We start from the raw sequence: 22,895 nt of genomic DNA, 5'->3' as shown, positions 1-22,895 counted from the left end.
TCTCTCTCTCTCTATATATATATATATATATATATATATATATATATATATATATATATATATATATATATATATATATATATATATATACAGTGGACCCTTGACTTACGAACTCAATTTGTTCGCAAGGGCTAGTTGTAAATCAAGTTGGTTGTAAGTCAAGACTATTTTTCCCATAAGAAATAATGGAAATGCCCTTAATGCGTTCCGAACCTCCCACAGCAACACTTACTTAACTTTTTTTAATAAAAAAGGGTTGTATAATGTGCATAATTTACCAAAAACACCAATAATTTTTCTAATGTACTAACCAAAAAGTATTCAAAAGTGCCTAGCCTACCAGAAACAACAATTTCATGCTGTACTCACCATTTAAGTTGACATCTTTGGCTTGCAGGAAGGAAGGAGGAGGAGAATGAAATGGAAGGTGGTTATTGTTTGGAAGGAGTTTTCTTATACAAATCTTTTCTTTGTAAAATTGTCGAGATGGTGGATTTCGACATGCTGTACATATTAGCGAGATCGGTCACACGAACGCCACTCTCATATTTCCACACAATTTCCTTCTTCGTTTCAATTGTGATTGCTTTTTTTTACCTTCGTTACCTTCTCTTCCTTCCTTAGCAATTATCGAAATAAATTATATAAATCACTGCACTGACCGAAATTACGTCCACAAACACATGTATCTGGCCCTCGACTGATGCATACAAACGCTCTCGGCTGTTTGTTCACAATCACACAAGCGGATACACGTGACCGCATTTGGGTCGTAATGCAAGATGTTGGTCGTAATTCAAAACAAAAATTTTGGTCGTAAACTAAGTTGTTCGCATGTCAGGCCAGTCGTATATCAAGGGTCGACTGTATACCAGTAGCGGCGCACTGCACAATAACATGCAGTGAATACACTTGACTTGAGCATTCCTAGTTTTCATCCTCCTTCTCTGTACGTTTATCATTTGTTTGCTCAGAGGTTGATGCGCTTGCTGCTTCCTGAGCAGATCATCTTTTCTCCACCCTAGCGGCCTACTTCTTCTCTTCTTTTTGCATTAAAACTGATTAAGTCAGTGTTTGTGTTGCATTTACTTAGTACATTTTCCTTAATTTTTCACTTAAGCTGCCACTTAAGTCTTCAATCTCCCTCAAGAATGATTTAAGATATGAAGAGGTAGGGGAAGTGACAGTGAAGGTGGCAGGGATGAGAACGGTGCCCATACGCATGCGCCACACAGCTGCCCTGATGCCCGCTGCCAAGAGTCAATTTCACAATAAAATAAAATAAAAAAAAAAGAGGAATAACCTTGGAGGTCAATCATCACCCCGAAAGCGGAAAGTAGACGTCATGTAGTATATGTGTACTGAATTTCAGGTCAATCGTTGCAAACGGTTTGCAGGCTACAGGTGATTTAAAATCCTGGACAGACAAACGGACAGCCATGGTAGTGTATTATATAAGTCAATATATATTTTTACACCATGAGATTACTTCAGTTCAATTCACAAAACTGAAATGCTTATTTAGGACAGCTTCTGTCAGACACACTCAATTCCTGGACACCCTTGCCACCTCTATTCCCGACTATGCATACATTTATTTTTCTATTAAAAATGGGCCTTGCAAGTTGTTCATGATGACATAAACTGTCAGGTTACACCACAAAAGATATGTGGCAGTCAGAATATGTCACTCAGCCATCAGCGTCAGGCTTATCTCTTCTCATGTGCATTTTCAGATTGGTAAGCACATGCTATTCCTTGAAGTAGGCTATCAAAAGGACTGAAATTATTTAAGAAGGAACCCCTTAAAGAAGAATGTATTTCATATAAACCTTTTTTCAAAATTTGTTACCCATATGCTGTAATACAGCATTGCATGGTTTTATAGCCAGTCCTCTGTCATGTCTTTAATAAGCACTGAGCTTAAAAACTAAAGCCACAGCAAGAAAACTGTCCTCTGACCACCTTCACCTAAGCAAACATTTTATTAGCTTAAACTGATTTTGTAACTGCTAATAGGTTTCAAGTGGGTTTTATTTGGAATTGTTTTTGTTTAGTGTAGTTTGTTTTCTTTAAAATAATTTCATAGATGATAAATAGCAAGTGGCGGCACGGTGGCGCAGTGGGTAGCGCTGCTGCCTCGCAGTTGGGAGACCTGGGGACCTGGGTTCGATTCCCGGGTCCTCCCTGCGTGGAGTTTGCATGTTCTCCCCGTGTCTGCGTGGGTTTCCTCCGGGCGCTCCGGTTTCCTCCCACAGTCCAAAGACATGCAGGTTAGGTGGATTGGCGATTCTAAATTGGCCCTGGTGTGTGCTTAGTGTGTGGGTGTGTTTGTGTGTGTCCTGCGGTGGGTTGGCACCCTGCCCGGGATTGGTTCCTGCCTTGTGCCCTGTGTTGGCTGGGATTGGCTCCAGCAGACCCCCGTGACCCTGTGTTCAGATTCAGCGGGTTGGACAATGGATGGATGGATAAATAGCAAGTTGCAGCAGAGATAACATTTTCAGTTTATTGTTTACTAGAATAAAAAAATCAAGCAAAAATGTAATTGCATGACATGTGTTATATGTATTATATGATTAAATGTATTTAAAGGTATTATATGATGTACAGTGGTTTCTGAAAGAATTCAGACCCTTTCCTTTCAGCACACTTTATTGGGCCGTTGATTTAATTTTAAATGGATAGATTTGCCAATTTTGCCTACAAATCAATAACTCAATAACCCATAATGACAAAGTGAAAACATCATCAACTGAAATCTCCCATTCATACACATGTTTAGATTCTTTGCTGTGGCACTCTAGTTTGTAGTCAGGTGTCTCCTGGTTACTTTAATTCTCTTTTGAGATGTGTCTACAACTTGATTAGAGTCCACCGATGGCAAACTGAATGAGAATGACACACATGTACCTGTGCATGTAAGGTCACACCAATCACTCTGCATGTCTGGACAAAAAACCAAACCATGAAGTCCAAGATACTTTCTGTAGACATCTGTGATCAAACTGTGGTGATGCACAGATCAGGGAAATGGTATAAAAACATTTGTAAAGCTTTGAGTGTTCCCAGAAGCACTGTGGCCTCAATAATTGTGAAATGGAAGAAGATTTTAACCACCATGACATCTGACCAATCTGAGTAACCAGGCAAGAAGGGCCTTAGTCAGGGGTCTGAAGAAGAACAGAGAGAGAAGAATGTAGCCAAATACAGAGAGGTCCATGAAGAAAATCTGCTCCAGAATGCATGCAAATTCAGACTGGAGCAAAAGTTTGCCTTTAGCATCACAATGACCTGAAGCGTACAGCCGAAACAACACTGGACAAGTCTCTGACTTATTTTGAGTGGCCCAGCCAAAGCCCAGAAGATGTGTGGAGAGACCTGAAGATGGCAGTTTACAGAAAATGCTTCCTTTGAGAGGATCTGCCAGGAAGAATAGGGTAAACAGCACAAATGCAGGTGTACAAAGCTTGTAGAGACTCACACAAGAGGCTTCTACAACATACTGAATTAAGGGTCTGAATATTTAAACAAATGAGAGATTTCAGTTATTGATTTTTAAGAAATTCACAAACTTTTCTGAAAGCATATTTTCACTGTCTCATTATGGTTTAGTAAGTGTAGATTAATGGGCAAACTAGCACATTTAAATCATTTAAAATGAAATTCACAGCTCAATAAAGTGTGCAGAAAGTGAAGGAGTCTGAGTACTTTCTGAATCTACTGTACATATATAGGTTCAAGTATATACAGTGAGGACGGGTGCAGGAATGACAGATTCAAGCAATAAGAAAATCTTGGGAAACCAGCAGGGTCATCCTGTTTAATACATTAGTCCAAAACAAAAAGTCACACCTTCATCTGATGAAGTAAATAGCCTCTCACGGTCAGTTATAAAGCACCAAGCTCTAGGCTGTCAAAATAAGGGCCATTCCCTGGAGCTCCGTCCGGTGGGTCAATCTTAGCAGAAAATGACAGCCAGGCTTTTTATAGTGCACAAACCAGACTGGGTAAGGCTAAGTGCCCACCCTGGGTGCTTTCTCTGTACTGTGGGGAGAGAAGGAGAATAGAATGTTATCCCCTGTGAGTTATCACATACCTCGATTGAGCCCATGAGGAGATCTTCCAACGTGCATGCGTGACAACAGGTCTGGGTAATTGGTGATTACAAATTAGCCTGTTTGTGGATGAATGTTTTTTAAGTGGGCCCTGTGCTAGACTGGTATTCTTTCTAGGGCTGACTCCTGCCTTGTGCGCAGTACTGCCAGGATAGACTTCATGCCTACCAACCATACTTTGGATTATACATGTTCGAGGACAGTATTTTATAGCATAAACTGGAATCACTCTGTTAATTGATGGACGGATATGTTTGTTGGATCATCAAGCACACTAGGTTGACCAGAGGAAGAATGCAACAAATTAGGTTTTTTTTTTTTTCCACAGTGATAGAGGCTAGGTTACCCTCACCAGGAAAAACAAAGTGATAAGGATGAAAGTCACCCCTTTAGAACTTGCACTTGATAAAAATGTGCACCAAATGCTCGTTCCTCCAGGAGAGTAATTTATTTTGGCCACACAGAGCACAAAACAAAAAAACAGTCCTAAATGAGGCACAAGTCGTTACCATCATCAGCTTTCCCTGCAGGCACAGTTGACTAAATGCAGAACCTGTGTGTGACCTTATTAATTGTGGAGACATTGCTGAACATTAGTGCTCAGGCAGGATGTATCAGAGCACAATAGGTGGCATATCTGGCCAGCATGGAGCCCCAGCACGTTGCTACTTCTAGGTTTCGAGTTAATTCTGTACAAGGCAAGAGCACTGGCTTTCTGAAAATAATCGAAACACTTAGTTTAATGGCAGCTAACAGAACCACCGTATCTCATGGAAAACAAAGCCCCAAGCAGCTTGGTGGTATAGTGGGGGTCTTCAAACATTTATTATTATTATTATTATTATTATTATTATATAAACTCACAGCACCAAATTGAAACGACAGGCTGTGTGGTAAACACGAAGCCATACCGGCTATCAAATTGTCATCTATTGATCTTCTTCCAGCTACGGTCAAAGTGCAGACAAAGGAAGAAATTTCACTTTGAATCCATTCATGATTTCATGTGTATCCAAGTTATTAAGCAATAGGCTAATACTTTCTCTTTTCAATGAACACATAAGGGTTCTTATTTTACAAGTACAAAAATTCACATAAAGCTGCTGCATATCACTTAACAGATTTTGATAAAGTATTCATAACCAAAGAAAGTACAATTACTGTGTTTTATATTCTGAAAAAATTGATTTTCTTTGGTCAGGCCAGGTTTTTTTTATTTTTTTGAGTGGAACAGCTGTAAATTCCACAGAGAAAGCAGTGAAATCTACGTGATAAAACACAAATGTCTAGCAGCATATTGGAATACATAATAAAAAGTATTTAATTATTTATTAATGACTCAATATCTGCCTATACAGTGGATTCAGAAAGTGTACTGACCCCTTCACTTTGTTCACATTTTATGTTGCCACCTTGTGCAAAAATCATTTGGATTATTTTTTTCCCATATCAAGCAACAATGAACATGTAGGATGACTAAGGGAAAATCTAATTTTAGGTTTTTAGAATGTATTAAAAATAAAAAAGCTGAAATATCCCATTGACACAAGTTTTCAAACGCTTTACTCAGTATTTGAGCCACTTTGGCAGAAATCAAAACCTGGAGTGTTCTGCGCACACCTGGATTTGGGGATTTCCTACCATTCTTCTCTGCAGATCCACTGAAGCTCTGTCAGGTTTGTTGGGGACTGTCAGTGGCCAGCTATTTTAAGGTCTCTCCAGACATGTTCAATTTGGTTCAAGTCCAAACTCTGGCAGGACAACTCAAGAACATTCACAGAGTTGATCCTAAGCCACTCAAATGTTGTCTTTGCTTTGTGTTTAGGGTATTTGTCCTGGTGGAAGGTGAGCCTTCGGCCCAGTCTGAGGTCCAGAGCACTCTAGAGCAGGTTTTCATTAAGGGTATCTCAGTACTTTGCTCTTATCAGCTTTCCCTCAGCCCTGTCTAGTCTCTCAGTCCCTGCTGCTAAAGAACACCACCATGATTGACCATAGGAATGTTATTGCACAGGTAATGAGTGGTGCCTGATTTCTTTTAGACATAATGCTAATGATGACCAGAAAATCTTACTTGTCACAATGTGAGAGTTGTTCATTTCCCTTTCTGCAAACTCCAAGCGGGCTTCTACACATCTTTTACTGAGTATAGACTTCTGCCTGGCCCTCCATTATCCAACCCGTTATCTCCAAACTACAGGGTCACGAGGGTCTGCTGGAGCCAATCCCAGCCAACACAGGGCACAAGGCAGGAAACAAACCCTGGGCAGGGCGCCAACCCACCACAGTTCTGCCACTTCTGCCTGGCCATTCTGCTATAAAGCCAAGATTGGTGGAGTGATGGATTGATGGTGGTCCTTCTGCAAGTTTCTCTCATCTCCACACAGGTTCTGTCAGGCTCAGCTAGAGTGACCATCAGGTTCTTGGACATCTCTTTCACCATGGCCCTTCTCCCACGATTGCTCAGTTTGTCTGGGTTTCCAGCTCCAGGAAGAGTTGTGGTTGTTCCAAACTTCGTCTATTTAAGAATGAATAAAGTGACTGTGCTCTTTGGAACCTCCAGTACTGTAGGAATGTTTGGTAGATTTCCATATCTGTGCCTATCTCTAAGCCATGCATTGTTATGATACACATTGTCACTTGTGGGATCTTACATAGACAGATGTGTGCCATTCCTAATCATGTCCAATCAATTGAATTGACCACAGTTGTACTCCAAACAAGGTGCAGAAACATCTCAATATAATTGGATGCACCTGAGCCAAATGTCATGTGTCACAGTGAAGGGTCTCAATAGTTTAATAAATATGATATTTCATTTATTAAAATTTTTATTAATTTGCAAAATGTCTAAAATCTTGTTTTTGCTTTGTCATTCTGTGATGTTGAGAGTTGCTTGGTGTGTGGAAAAATGAGCTTAAACAATTTTAGCATAAGGCTGCAAAACAGCAAAATGTGAAAAAAAGTGAAGGGTTCTGAATACTTTCTGAATCTTGTGGTGTTATGATGTAAGATTTTCCATATAACTTGATAAATATTTTGTTTGTCTTTATTTGTAATTTAGTGTTACATTAGTGAGTGTTTACCCCCCCCCCCCCCCCTTTAGGAATGGGTCTTTTTGACATTTTTACGACAGAGATGGGGGGGGGGAGGGGGGGGGATGTGCCTTAAACCAGTTTGGCGAGTGTTTCTCTGCTAAAGTTTTTCAACCCCCGCAAGGAAGCCAAACTGCACCTTAACATATGGTTTTGGGGGATGGCAGGTGTTAAGATTGTCTTTGCCCCATTGGTATGAAGCATGGCTGTTTGCAATTGGCTTCTGTCAGAAGCTTTTAAGCACCATGATGGCCTATTGGGGTTGGGCAGAGAATCTATAAATCTGCTTGTTCAACCACATTCTCTCCCTCTTACTAACCTCTGATGATGAAGAAGCATATCTTTCTTACCAAACTGATGAAGACCATCACACCATGAACTGAAGAAGACAACACAATGGAGAGCAAAACTCGGCAGCCATATTGAACAGAGCCTGTTCTGAAGAAAAGCTGAGCACCAATGATGCTTTAACTAGAGACATTTTAAATAGCAAGTCTGTGTGCCGCCTGAAACTACACATCACCATTTAATTAGGTTGTATGGTTGCCAGTATTCAAATGTACTTTGCATATTGTTATTATTTATGAATATTACCAATAATACATTGTTTTTATGTGTAACTTAACTCCTGCTTGTCTTTTACTATAGATATAGAAGGGAAGGTGGGGATAAGTTATATACTATAATACCTTATAAACAGTGGTAAGTCTGTGAGATTAGGCATTCTGACAAAGGCTACTTATTAATAATACAATAGGGGAAAGTAGAGCAATATATTACTCTACCAAGATAAAACATATGGTATAGAGGGTCCGCTGCTCAGAAAAACTGGCCACTTTAATAAATAAATAATGAACTTGCTCGTGCTAGGGAATGGAACAAGAGCGAGTGATTTACCGTGAAGATGCCCCGTCTCCGGGTTGGTGTGAGGCAGTCAGCCATCGGTGCGTTACCTTTGCCGGCACGTGCTGGCAGTCTGATTGCAACATCGGCCTGCAACAGCTCCCCAGTCTATAAAGGGGAGTGCAAAAAAAAATAAAGGAGAGTCAAGGAAAGAAAGAAGGTTAAAAGAGGAGAGGAGAAGCAGGCGGGGAAAGGGAGAGGAAACAAGCTGATGAACAGAGTGGAAGCAGGTTGGACGAGAGAAGAGCCCCAAGGAGGAGTGAGTGGTCATCGCTCAGGAGGGGGCTGTGGGGCGCAGGAGCGACCATTATGCTCTGGAGGTGTTCTCGCTGGGAGGAGCCTTTGAGATGGCAGAGGTGACAGTACAGAGCATCCACGCCGGGTGGAGCCTGGATTGTCAGCGGTTTGGGTGGAGCAGGGCTCATGGTTGCCCGCGGACGGCGTGGGATTGGCATCGGGGACACGGACCAGATGAGATGGGAGTCTGCACCTGCTGGTCAGCGTCTCTCTCTGGACTGTGAGGTCTGAATAGGAGAGGTGTTCATTTAAAAAGGAAGGCACCAGGGCTTGTGGATTTTTAATGAGTTTCCTGCACTGAGTTGTTTTAACCTAGTTTTTAACAGATTTTTCTATTTATTAATTTTCACCTCCACATGGACACTTTTTTATGGATTATTTACTGAACATTTTTGAGTACTGCACTTTGGGATATTTCTTTTGTGGATTTTTTATAATAAAAGCACTTGCACTTTTTACCTTCCCCTTGCTTGATGTGTTTTGTCCTCATCTGCCCCGCTCATCTTGGTTACGGTACTGATGGTGTCGGATTCAAAAGGCTCCCATTATGGAAGAGGGAGCAAGGAGCTGACCCGCACCGTCACAAATCCCCTATAGATATACCTACATACCTATGTGTGCATATACAGTATACTGTACCTATACCATACAGCCATCGTGCCAGCCATCTGTTCTTCCATTTTTTTTTTTATCTGCTTGAACATCAAGTTTGTTTATTTAACTAATAGCTAAGCTGTCTCAATATCTTATCCAGATACTACTTAAAGGTTTTCAAGGTTTCTGCTTCAATTACATGACTCGTAGTTTGCTCCAAATCCAGGAAACCTTCTCGCTTCAGTCCTAAATTTGCTGCCCCTTCATTTCCACTGATATCCTTGTGTATGTGATTCACTTCTAAGTTGAAAGAATTCTGCTGAATCTGCATTATCAATGTCTTTGAGAATTCTGAAGACCTGAATTAGGTCCCCACACAGTACCTTCTGCTCGAGACTAAACAGGTTTAATTCTCTGAGTCTATCAGAGTACGACATGTTCTGAAGTCATGGGATGCACTTGGTTTCTTCTCTGCACAGCTTCAAGTGCTGCTTTGTCTTTCTTGTAGTGCGGTGACCAGACCTGCACACAATACTCCAGATGCAGTCTCATTAGTGCATTATACAGTCTGAGCACAATGTACCTTGATTTATATTCAAGTTTTAACAATATAAACTAATATTCTATTTTCCTTTTCATCGCTTCTGCACATTGCTTAGATGATAGAAAATGTTGTGTCAATATAAATCCTTAAATCCATTTCAGAGGTTGCTTCCTTTAGGACAGTGTCTCCCATCTTGTAATTATAACTGACTAGCCGTGCCCCTCAGCTTCACCTGCGTATTAGTGAAACAGGACATTGAGGAGGGCCCTGCCTGGCTCCCCAATCCTGATGTCATGCTTTCCCGTCCCCTCGACCCGCAGCCTGTCTTGGATTAGTGTGAATATATCGCTCCTGGTAATGAACTTAGCATGATCAGAGAAGTCACAAAATCAACCGGAATGTTCAAGCAAATCATAGAAAACAACCTGATCTAAATCCGTTAAGTAGGTCTCTTGTTTGCTAGCTAAGTGGAGGTAACGAACCCCCCCAAGGCTCGCATGTGAGTGAGGAGGGACCCGCCCCCCTCCCCTCAGCCCACTGTGTGTCCCTCAGATTCCCACAAATAAATCGGTACCACAAGCAAACTCTGATACATAGTGAAGTGAGAGATGTCGCAAAATCAAACAGAATGTTCAAGCAAATTATAGGAAAAAACCCTGATCTAAATCTGTTAAGTAGTTCTCTCATGAAAAGCGGACAGACAGACAGACGTTGGATTTTATATATAGAGAGATGTTCCTTTTGTCCACATGTACCACTTTGCACTTTTCCACATTAAACTGCATTATCCAAGAGTTCGCCCAGTTCTAAAGCTTTTCCAGGCCTGTCTGAATTGTTGTTGCTGCATTCAGTGTTTCCCGTTGCATTAATTTATTATCTTTTGTAGATTTCATACTAAATATGCCAGAATCCATGTCATTGTTTTAAATTAGAAAAGGCAACAGTCCAAGGACAGACCCCTGAGGGACTTTACTGATGACCACACTCCTCTTATCTGTACTCTTTGTCTTCTGCCAATTATCCAGCTTGAGATTAAGTTTAGTAGGTTACCTCTGATGCCTGCACCTTCCAGTTTTAGGACTAAGAATGTGACAGAATCAAAGGCTTCTTGAAAGTCCAAGAAAATGATGTCCTGCTTGCTAGTGTTTAGGGATACCTGGACAATAGAATTGGGTGAAAGGTGGGGTTTGGCTATGGGTGGGTTGCTAGCTCATTCCAGGGCACTTCTTCTTGTGCTGAATGTCCATGATAAATTGAATGCATTTGTTTCTGTGTTCTTGAGTACCCTGATAAGATGTCTCCTCCTGCTCTGCTACTGTGCAGGTATATTTTCATGGCTTATTGCAGTAATGGAGAATCGATAAACGTTTGATTCATTGATCTAATGGTATACCACTGAATGAATTAAGCAGTTAGGCGATTGTTCAAATAATAGCCTGATTCATTAGTTATATGATATTTTAGTTGTTTCATACTTGTTAATCTTGCTCAGGGTCACTAGGAGCTTTGCATAAATAAGCCTGTCAGGAATAAACTAAAGGCAGGTCCCTGAACTGTTCGTCATCAGTCCATCAAATCATACTTCCTGAGGAATTTAACAGTGCTAATTACAGTGCCCATAATGAGTATCCAGTTTGGTCATTTTCACATTTTATTGTTATATAGAATTGAATCTTTTATGTCAAAGTGAAAACGTATGGCCTGTTTGCAGTGTGGTATCACCATGCATTTTTCATGCTTACAGATCTGGTAGTTCCATTCCTTGAGGTTTGGGTCCTCTCTGCCTTTCTCTTCTTTTGTTTCTATCTCCTACTCTCTTGATGCGTCTCTGTTCTGTGTTCTTTCCTCTCATTCTCCTTTATTTAACTTTTATGATCGAAATCAGGAGTGAGCAACTTCAGTCCTCAAGGGCCGCGGTGGCTGCAGGTTTTTGTTCCAACCGAGTTGTCTAATTAGAAACCAATCCTTGCCAATAACAGATCTTATTTAATATCATAGTCTGTTAGTATTTTAACTCTGCCATGTCAGGCAGAGATGTCATTCTTATATCATAGATTTTTTTTCCTTTCCAAGGATAACCACATAACTGAAGTGGTTTAGTGATTCTCAGTCCTTCATTTTTTTTTCTCTTCAATTTCCTTCCAAATGCTTTATTAATCAAGATATTTCACACTGTATGCACACAGCTGTAGATGGAAACATGTTAGATTGAGAACTGCTTTGTCATCTCCATCTTATTGCTAATAAGGAACGATTAAAATCAGTGAATGTGGCGTTTAAAATGAAAATAAGCAATTAAAGTGGGGAATCTTAACAAGTGAGACAACTAAAATGGAGCAGAAAAATGTCACTTGAGCAGTTAGTGCTTCATCATTAATAATTAACTTCTCATTAAGCAATTGGGATGGAACAAAAACCTGGAGCCACTCCGACCTTCAATGATGGACATTGCTGACCCCTAAGCCAAACAAGCACAAACTCTGTTTATGTATTACTGTATATGCAACCTTGCGCAAAGCTATTGTCAGTTCAGTCAGTTTGGGCACTTGATTTTCTCTCTTTTGCTGTTTAATTTAAAGTGAAAAACAAAAGTCTGTCTTAACTTTTATAAAATTAACATAAAAGTGTGATTCACTAATATACATTTTTTCAGAATATCACTTTAGCATCTCCTCTCCACCTCCATCATCACCGCCATTGTTCCTGTTTGAAAGAAGGCAGGCGTCTTCACCTAATGAGTACAGACCAGTGGCACTTACATCTCACATCATGAAGACCTTTTCCAGACTGGTCCTGGACTATATGGGTCTTATTCTGGTAGACCACCAGGACACACTGCCTATCGGACAAAGACTTGAGTGGAGGATGCAATTATCGATCTGCTCCACAAGGTTTATTCTCACCAGGACAAAGATGGAAGCACAGTCGTGATTCTGTTTTTTTGATTTCTCCAGTGCCTTCAGTACCTTCCAGCCATCCATGTTAAGGGCTAAACTCAGAGATATGCAGGTGAATGAGCCTATGGTGTCCTGAATACAGTAATCCCTCGCTATATCGTGCTTCGCCTTTCGCGGCTTCACTCCATCGTGGATTTTATATGTAAGCATATTTAAATATATATCGCGGATTTTTCGCTGCTTCGCGGGTTTCTGCGGACAATGGGTTTTTTAATTTCTGGTACATGCTTCCTCAGTTGGTTTGCCCAGTTGATTTCATACAAGGGACGCTATTGGCAGATGGCTGAGAAGCTACCCAGCTTACTTTTCTCTGTCTCTCTTGCACTGACTTTCTCTGATCCTGACGTAGGGGGTGTGAGCAGGGGGGGCTGTTCGCACACCTAGACGATACGGACGCTCGTCTAAAAATGCTGAAAGATTATTTTCACGTTGCTATCTTTTGTGCAGCTGCTTCCTGAAACAACATGCAGCACGGTGCTTCGCATACTTAAAAGCTCGAAGGGCACGTATTGATTTTTGATTGAAAAACAAACTCTGTCTCTCTCTCTCTCTTTGTCTGCTCCTAACGGAGGGGGTGTGAGCTGCCGCCTTCAACAGCTTTGTGCCGCGGTGCTTCGCATACTTAAAAGAAAAGCAGCCCTATTGATCTGTTTGCTTTTCTCTCTATCTCTGTGACAGCCTGTGCTCCTGACACGCACTCCTTTGAAGAGGAAGATATGTTTGCATTCTTTTAATTGTGAGACGGAACTGTCATCTCTGTCTTGTCATGGAGCACAGTTTAAACTTTTGAAAAAGAGACAAATGTTTGTTTGCAGTGTTTGTATAACGTTCCTGTCTCTCTACAACCTCCTGTTTTTCTGCGCAAATCTGTGACCCAAGCATGACAATATAAAAATAACTATATAAACATATGGTTTCTACTTCGCGGATTTTCTTATTTCGCGGGTGGCTCTGGAACGCAACCCCCGCGATGGAGGAGGGATTACTGTAATGGACTATCTGTCAGGTAGACCACAGCTTGTGAGACGTAAGGACTATGTGTCTGATACAGATGTGGGCAACACTGGAGCACCACAAAGAACCGGCCTGTCTGCTTCTCTCTTCACTCAGTACGTCTCTGACTATAAATATAACAGGTCATGTCACTTGCAGAAATTCTCAATGATAAGGGGGATGAGACAAGGAGAGGAGTCAGGTGAGAACTTTTTTCTCGGTACAAAGAAAATGACATCAGCAAGGAACTGGTTATCGACTTTCACCGCACTAAAAAGCCTCTATGTCTGGTCGCTATTCAGGGAATGGATATAGGGGTGGTGCACTCCTAAAAGTACTTAGGGGTTCACATCAATGACATGTTGAACTTGCCTTATAACACAGAGGAACTATATAAGAAAGGGCAGAGTAGGCGTTTTTCTTCAAAGACTGTATTCCTTAAATATGGGAAGTGACATCCTTTGTATCTTCTACATCTCTGAATGGGAAAGTGCAATTTTTTATGCTGTGGTGTGCTGGGCTGGTAACATCACTTCAAGAGAGGCTAGGGGACACATTCGGGACCCCCTGGTGGTGGTAGAGGAGGAGAGAATTAAAACAAAACTGAGTGCTATTATGAACAATGCTACGCATCCTCTCTCTGACACACCAACACTGAGGACTTTCAGCCAACTAATTATTTAGCAGAAATAGTGTGAAGAAACGTGACAGGGGCTCCTTTATACCAATATACCAACAGCAATACGTCTGCATAATGCCTCAATTTGATCGCCAAATTAGAAATTTTCTTTCTTTATAATTTTTTTGATTTTTAGTCATTCTGGTGTGTGTTTAGACCTATAAATATACGTATATATTTTATATATATTTTCCTTTACTTTAAAGTAGCAGTCATCTGTGCGACATTTCTGGGGTGTTCTGTGACTCAGTATCCATGTTGGTGTTTTGCTCTTACAGAGCTGGAGTGATTACTGGGGCTTTGGGATTGGGCACCATGGTGTGGGTGTCTTGTTGTTCTAAAATTATGTTATTTCACTGTTGTTTGCAAGATTTTTGCTCTTCAATTATCTAATGAAAAATTTGATCACAATAAATAACAGCTCAAAGTTTGCCAAATGTGAACATGTGCTTTACTCGTGACTTTCATCTGCAAAATGAAAGTCACTCTTAACCTTTATGGAATTAAAAAGTCCTTTCATTTGCAAAAACAATTAACAGTTGAAGTTAATATAAAAGTGTCAATCATTACTGTACAATGTGACTTAGTACAGTTCTTAGAAATTGTAGGTTTTCTATTATAATTACTATTAAATATCTGAAAATTACAAAGTGTTTTCATATTAAACAAATTCTGCTTCATTGTGCACTGCTTTATCTTGTACTTGTTGATTAGTCTCTTGCTGCCATCTCTGAAGAAACAAAAGGTAGAACTACTGGTAATTTCTGGTTTGAAGTATTTTCAATAAACAACAAAGCAATCCTCCACACCAGCAAGCACTTGCAGTAAAAATGATGATTGCACTCACTGACTCTCGTTTTAAGAGAGCATTGTCTATATTTTGACAAGCAATAATTATTCTAATTACAACTTCAAAGAGAGACTTTTTTAAAAAAAAAATGTCTTTTTTGTTTTTAGCACTGCCTGAGTTTGTTGTTCAAGTCAAAAAAGCCATGGAAGCCCTCAGCTCAGAAACAATGCTACACTTGGATGACAATCTGTTTGTTGATGTTTCCAAAAAAGTGTATGATTCCATTCATGACATCAGATGCTCCGTGTTGATGATCCGGGTAAGTTATTCTATACAGTATTCATATAAACAGTACATTTATTAATTTATTTGAGTTATGTATTGTAATAAGAGTATATGTTTAATATGTTACTGTACTCTGTGAAAATATATCTTATAAATCTACCTTTTTCTACTCAAATACACAGTTGACACAGAGCCAGATTTAGCACCAGGGTTCACCACATAGAACTGCTAGGCAAGCCTTATAAGACAAGACATTTAGGGACAACTGTGAAATGGGCAGTCAGACTAAAGACTGTTGTATACTATTTTTGTCTGTCAAAGTCAGCATGAAACTGTATCCTCTTTTGCCTTGTTTGGAATTGCCAAATTCACCTAAGTGGGGGCCTGCACATGAAGAAAGAGTATAAAGCCTTGGAACATTGCCTGGCACACCTTTGAAGCCGACGGACAGATGGAAGATAATGTCATCCGATCCTGAAAATCCTTCTACTGCAACGGTGAAACTGGCAGAGTCTACACATCGGGCCCCCACTTCCAAACTGGGTTTTGCCATTGGCTTCCTTCGTCTGTTATGCAGCGTAAGCTGTTATTAAACAAAGCTAAGTTATTTCTCCTATGTGATTATCACTAAGGGAGGGGCCTTTTTATATTATATCTATATAGTTCTGGGTAATGTAACTCGCCACAATTACAAAAGAACTAATTTAAAGTGAGCTAACGCCCCCTGCTGGATACACATATACAATATATCGTGAATACTCTACATGGGTACATTACATACATTCACTGGCCACTTTATTAGGTACACCTGTGATGGTGCGGGTCCTGCTCCATATTTCTACTCCAGTTTTGGGAGCCTCTTGAACCCGACACCATCGATAGTCATGACTGGGATGAGCTGGGCAAATGAGGACACCACGTGAAGCAAGGGATAGGTACAAAAGTGTAAACTGCCTTTATTAAAAGCAACAAACAGTGTCCAAATAAACAGTGCAGTGCTCAAACTGTTCACAAATAAATAATCCATAACAACATGTAAAAAAAGGGGAGGTTAAAATCCAAAAACAAATCCTTTAAAACAAGGTTAAAATCAACGGCCTGGTAGCTGTCACTTGTTAAAAACTCGGTGCTTTCTTCCTTTTAGCTGGTGGCTCCCCTGCTGAACAGCCCTCTGATCAGATGAGCCATTTAAGCTCCAGCCTAAGACCACTTGTGGGTTACTTTTGGCCCTCTTGGAGCTATCTTGAGCATGGGAAGGGGGCTATATAAATACACGTATTATTATTAGTTTCATTACCTCCAGGTCAGTAGCTGGGCCTATCTGGACCAAGTACACCAAGCTAAAGCTCTCCCTGGTAGTTTAAGGTATCCTTATAATCTCTCTTCTTAATCCTGGTGCAAAGGTGTTGTGAGTGGTGGTCACAAACATGGTGGAAGAGCGCTGAGGCCTACAGAAAAAAAAAAACTCCAAAAGCAGGCCAGAACTTTCTACAGTCTGCCCAGAAGAGGCTCACCCTAATACAGCTATGATACTCGGGTTGCCCACATTTGGTATTAACTTTTTGAACCCCGTAACATTAATAGTGAATGTACCAAAATGGAAAAGGGTGAATGAGCACACAAAGAAACCAGGTAGGTGTAAATGTGCTTATTGCTTTTAATATTTATTATGTGTATATGTATATAATTTATTATGTTAATTAGTGTTCCTTAATTTTAATCATTTATTTTGTCTTTTTTCTCTTTCTTCATCATGTAAAGCACTTTGTGCTACATTGTTTATATGAAAATGTGCTATAGAAATAAATGTTGTTGTTGTTGTTATTCTTCACAGAATAATTTGTCCAAAATAAAGTGCAGAGCAGTTTCTTCATAAATAAATACTCCCTGATTAAAAACTGTGTTCGAGTGGAGGTTAAAATATATTAAATTAACAATCCAACAAACAGATAAAAAATTTCTGTGGTAAAATAAAGTCAGGATCAATCCATAAAAACCATCATGAGCCTAGTACAGCCATCTATAATGATTTCTCCTCTGCTCACCCTCTACGGTCTGCTCAGCAAGGGGAAACATCCTTCCAGAAGCACAGTCAGCCATTAACTGGCTTGGGGCCCTGATGTCAACAAAGGCATTCCTAGGCACCCGTTGGAACACCACAAGTTTTCTCCCTTCTACCACTGCTATACCACAGGTTGGGCGGAATCTCCAAGAGTTTTTTGGTTGCTCCTGCACCATGGATGCTCAGCAGGAGAGACCCTACCCATGAGCACTGTTTGCTCACTCTACATAGGGCATTGTCCCCGACCGCTTGCCTGCTCTCCATAGCACCAGCTCTGCAATGATCCTGGCACCCTACTTTTCTTTTCCTTTCGATTTAACTTACGACCCCTTCCCTTTTTTCTCTTTTTCTTTTCCTTTCTTTTTCCCTTCACTCAGTGCACACCAGACGCTCTGTGGCTGTACAGGGCTGTAGCCATGCACACCCACAGAGTCGGAGGTGCACTATTTTATCCAAAAACCTGCACACTGCCAGGGACCAATAACATGTCTTATCACAACAGCCAGTTCTCAAATACTGTCTGTCGGGGAGCTAACATTAAAAGTTCAAAAAGAGCAAAAGGGCCCCAAGAAGTATCAGAAATGTCCAAGAAGGGAGAGAAACCATAAAAACCCTAGGAAAAAAATAACAATTCCAAGCTTATGTCCCAAAATACTTATCCATCAACAAATCAAATAACAATAGCAAAAAAAGAGGTCATAAAGTATAAATCAGAAAAGAAAACAGTTGCACGGTCCTTTACAGCCAGAGGGAGGATCCAGTAGCAGCAACGTCACAGAGTACATGGAACATAAGAACATTTAAAGGGACATAGATGTTTTCAAATATAACAAAAGCAACAATAAAAATATAAAATATGCATAAATCCAGTTAACACATGACAAAAGGGACCAGAAAGTAGTAGAAATCCAACGGTAATAGTCAAAGTGCCCCTGGTACACATTACAGCTTGTATCCTGTCCTGTAGGAACTGCAGCCCCCCGTAATCCCAGTCCCTTATCAAGACCTCCTCCACAGTGTATAGAAAATATGAAAATGGTCTGCATTAGATCCATTTTGCAATACAGGTAAAGTGCTTATATATTTCAATTACCATTTCCAATTTATTTTTTATCAAGTGCGCTTCCACCTAAGAGCCTAGCATGTTAAATAAAAATGATAGATTTAGTATAAAAAAGGTAAAAGTTTGTTATTACTGTACTGAATTTGCCAGTATGGCTGTGCTAGTTAGCAAACCTTCCTGGAATTCATTAAATTGCATTTAATTTCCAAATATAAGTAATTTTATTTTAAGAATACATTCCCAAATAGCTATAAAATGAACACTGACAGCAGTGAAATGAGAATACAAGTAGCTTGTGTGGCATATTTAGATAGATCTATTTCAGCTTATTCAAATAATTTTATATTGATTTAAAATAAGGTCATTCTGGTGATATTTTTAAAATACTTACAGAGCTACAGTACATGAAGAAGAAATTAATTCTCCTAATTTTTTGCTTTAAAACATCTGTGAGTGAAACTGCTCCTTTCTGGCCGTTCTGACCTGCCCTGTTCCGACTGTAGGTGCTTATCCACTTTAATAAAGAGCATGTCCTCTACACTCTTATTTCTGCTACAGTGAACAGCACTTGCTAAAGTGGAAACTCCAGCACCAGCTAGTGAAATCCTCAGAAAGATATAAGAGTATATGATGGAACCGGGGCGCCAGAGATCCCCAAACCCCAAACATGGCCACACTAACACTTGTCCCAGGTTCAAATAAATGGGTGTTTATTACAAAACTTCCTCAGGATAAGCACAAAAGCAATACTTCAATACCCCTCCTTTCACCACTGCACTGCCCTCCTACAGTCGAGTATTGTCTTCCTTCCTCCCAGCTCAGACTTGTCTGGATAAGGGAGTACGGTTCCTTTTATTGCGGATCCGGGAGTACTTCCAGTGCCAGGGTCGTTGCCTGTTGGAAGTACTTTCAGGTCATATGGAAACCAAACATATCAGAGAGCATATCTCCCTGAAGTGTCCTCTTGTGGAACCCTCAGACCTCAGTAGGACTGCTCTGATTGCTGCTCTACATCGCCCAGCATACCCTGCTGGTTTCCGCTTGGGTACCAAAATCCAGGGAGGCCGCCATCTAGTGTCCTCAGCGACATCTTCTTCTTCAGGTGTGCGTGAGTGAGTTTCACTCTGGGGTTGATTGGGGTGCTTGGGTGAACGCCATTACATGTGCAAAGGAGGGCAGATCAGTCAGGTGCCTCATTCACACCTCGGCGGTATAAAGAGGAGCCTGCATGGGACAATTGGAGATCAGAACAGAGTAAGAAAACAGAGGATCAAGAGAATGGAATGGAGGTTAAAGAAAAGGATGGAGAGAGAACAACAGGAATTGACAGAGCCGATGTGAAACAGAGAGGAAACAGGTGGATGGGAAAGTGAGCCCTGGTGAAGGAGCATGTGTCTGGTGCTCAAGAGGGGTCTGTGGGTCACTATTATTGAGCACCTTACAGAGCAGGAGTGGCCATGTGCATGGTGAAGGCTCTTGCAGACATCAAGATTATGGCGGTGTGAGTAGGAGCAGGGTTAGAGCGGTGCTCCTTGGAATGTTGTGGGTTTAGCAGTGGGGATACGGGCCAGTATTAAGGGTTGTCTGCACCTGTTGATTGATGTCTCATCGTGCTGTGAAATATGAAGAGGGTAAGCATGTTTAGAGAGGACGCACCATAGCTTGGAATGTGTTTTAAGAACATGGTTTTACTGCCCAGAATATTTAATCTCATTTAATAGGATTATTTATTCGCTTGTTTATAACCTCCACATTCACTTGATTTATGGATTATTTATTTTTTGAAAACTTTGATCTGAATTACTGCATTTTTGAGCACTGTTTTTGTTTAGTTTCAATAAAAGCACTTGACAGTTTTTCAACCAACCCCTTGCAGAAGGTGTGTGCCCTCATGTGCTTGATTCATCTTGGTTTATGACTATTGACGATTTCGAGTTGAAGGGGCTTGTGGCAGTGACAATGTAACATGGAGTCAAAATGGGACTGTCACAAATATACACCAGCCTTATGCTAGGGACAGGTTTAGTGCAGACAAGTATTATTTTGACAGTTTTTGTTTACTTCAGTGTTATTTTTCTCCATAGTAACCTTTATTTTTGTTGGTACGAAAACACCCATCCATCAATTTTGTGAACCCAAACATGTATCCCCATCACTGAATTAACAGAAATATGACACACATAAACATATTATACATATAGTCAGTCTCCTTGAAACTTTCCACATTTTTTGCAAGCTCAAAGACGTATATACAGGATTTTTTGTGTATTTATCTATTCAAATAGATAAGTTAGGTAAAAGATTCACATGTGTCTGAACCTGTTTTGACTTGTGCTCCCTCTATGAAGTGCATTCCCGTAAAGTTTGCTTTTGTGACTTCCGTCTGGTTTTATACTGTCCATCTTTGAAGGCGACTTCCTCAGCATGCCTCATATGCCTTTTCTCCTCTTTGTGTGTCTAACACTCAAACGTCTTCTTGTGATTGCATCACCCAAGCCAAACAGACCAATCACAGCAAAGCCAAACTGGCCAATTAGATGGATCTGAGGGACTGGATATTCACACACGCACACACACACACAGACCTTAGAGTTTGATTACATAATAGATAATTATTAACAATTAACCAGTTTAATCTGAAAATTTTATATATATATATATATATATATATATATATATATATATATATATATATATATATATATATACTAATTAATAAAAGGCAAAGCCCTCACTGACTCACTGACTGACTGACTGACTGACTCATCACTAATTCTGCATCTTCCCGTGTAGGTGGAAAGCTGAAATTTGGCAGGCTGATTCCTTACAGCTTACTTACAAAAGTTAGGCAGGTTTCATTTCGAAATTCAACGGGTAATGGGCATAACTGGAACCTCTTTTTTCACAATATACTGTAATGGACGGCAGCTCAATGGCCGTGGGAGGAGGAGTTGAGTGTCACGTCATCACGCCTCCCACGTAATCACGTGAAAAGACTGTGAACGCAGTAGGGACAAATGAAGGAGGAGCCGCAAACAGCGAAGAACAAAAAATTCATTAAACAATTGAGAAGGGAGCGAATGAAGCATACAAGCATGTTCATAAGGGAAACAAAGCACGGTGTAAAACGTAAGTTTAAATTAAGTTTATAGAAATGCTCCCGCTGCGGATTGCAATAACATATTTGCGAGATAAAAGTTTAATGAGAAGACACGAGGTATAAACGAACCACACGCCGTAGCACAACGTTAGGGGCAACAGTTTCAACCATTCTATGATCTGCATCTCGCAACTGAAAGACGGCACATGGCGGATGTTAGCTGACTTGCTGACCGCAACGTTAGGGGCTTCAACTCTGCCGCTGATGATAGAGATTCGATTCCCGAGAGGGGATGCAGTGAGTGTGTATGCCTGATGAGCCCAGAATTAGGGAGAAACACGTGTCGCATACTCTTTGCATTATTTGAAAGTAAACTATTACAACTATTCTATGATCAGCTTCTGGGAACACAAAGAGGTCACGTGGCGGATGTAAGGCGACTTCCTGACCAACCACAAGCATAACCTGGCAGGTAACCATCCATACAGTCAGATTGTGATTCAGAAAACGAATGCCATGAATGTAATTACCATGATCTACATACTGTCAAATAAACGAAACACACGCCGTAGCACGACAGCTGTGAAAAGCGAGGTTCACAAAAAAACATATCCTTAACAAATTGTTATTGGTATATTTTCGATCCGTTTAAAAAGGTTTTATTTTGTTCTTAAAAAATTAAAAGCGGTACTTCGCCGCAACGAAGCGCGAGAATTTGGCTATATATATCTGCTTCTCACAATTAAAAGAGGGCACGTGGCGGATTTTAGACGACTTCATGACCAAACATAAGTGTTACCTGCCAGGTAGGGTTACCACTTTTAATACAAAAAAATAAGGGACGCATACTGCAGCGGGTGCCACATCCCAGTGCCAACAGTTTGCAGACTCTACTTAAAAGACCCGCCCTCCTCACTGGACAGTTAAAAAGACCAATCAAACTAACGATGACATCAAGTATTACCCAATCAAAAGTAGGAAAGGAGGCATCTTCATAAAATGCGTGTGGGATGATTTGCATGAGACGCTGCTTTAAAAAAAAATGATAAAAAAAATACGGGACAAATCCCGTCCCGTATTGATTCAAAACGGGACGCGCAATTTCATTCTCAAATACGGGACGATTCCTTATTTTAAAGGGCGGGCGGCAACCCTACAGTGCCAGGTAACCACCCATACAATCAGATTGTGATTCAGACTAGGAATGCAATGAATGTAATTACCCCAATCTACATACAAGGCGAAAGTCTTGCAACATTCACAGATGATGGTTTGGGATAAGTACACCATACAACATAAAAGAGCTTATGAAGCCTTGAACCGAAAAAAGCAAGATCTCAGAGATCTTAAAAAAAAAATAGGAGGTAATGTCGTTTTACTCGCTGTAGATTTTAGTCAAACATTACCAGTTATTTCGCGAG

The 22,895-nt window shown here is 40.4% G+C and overlaps 1 protein-coding gene across 1 annotated transcript in view; it reads left to right on the top strand.

Moving 5' to 3' along the window:
* Positions 1-22,895, top strand: part of LOC114645628 (catenin alpha-3-like) — a 1,052,567-nt gene that overhangs the window by 874,614 nt on the left and 155,058 nt on the right. Inside the window, exon 6 of the mRNA XM_028793457.2 lies at positions 15,132-15,283. Within this exon, the coding sequence (XP_028649290.2) occupies positions 15,132-15,283 (152 nt within the window). The remainder of the gene's footprint in view (positions 1-15,131; positions 15,284-22,895) is intronic.

Source organism: Erpetoichthys calabaricus, chromosome 2 (assembly GCF_900747795.2).
Source record: "Erpetoichthys calabaricus chromosome 2, fErpCal1.3, whole genome shotgun sequence".
In the NCBI taxonomy this organism is placed as follows: Eukaryota; Metazoa; Chordata; class Cladistia; order Polypteriformes; family Polypteridae; genus Erpetoichthys; species Erpetoichthys calabaricus.
This window is presented reverse-complemented; position numbering and strand designations above follow the sequence as displayed.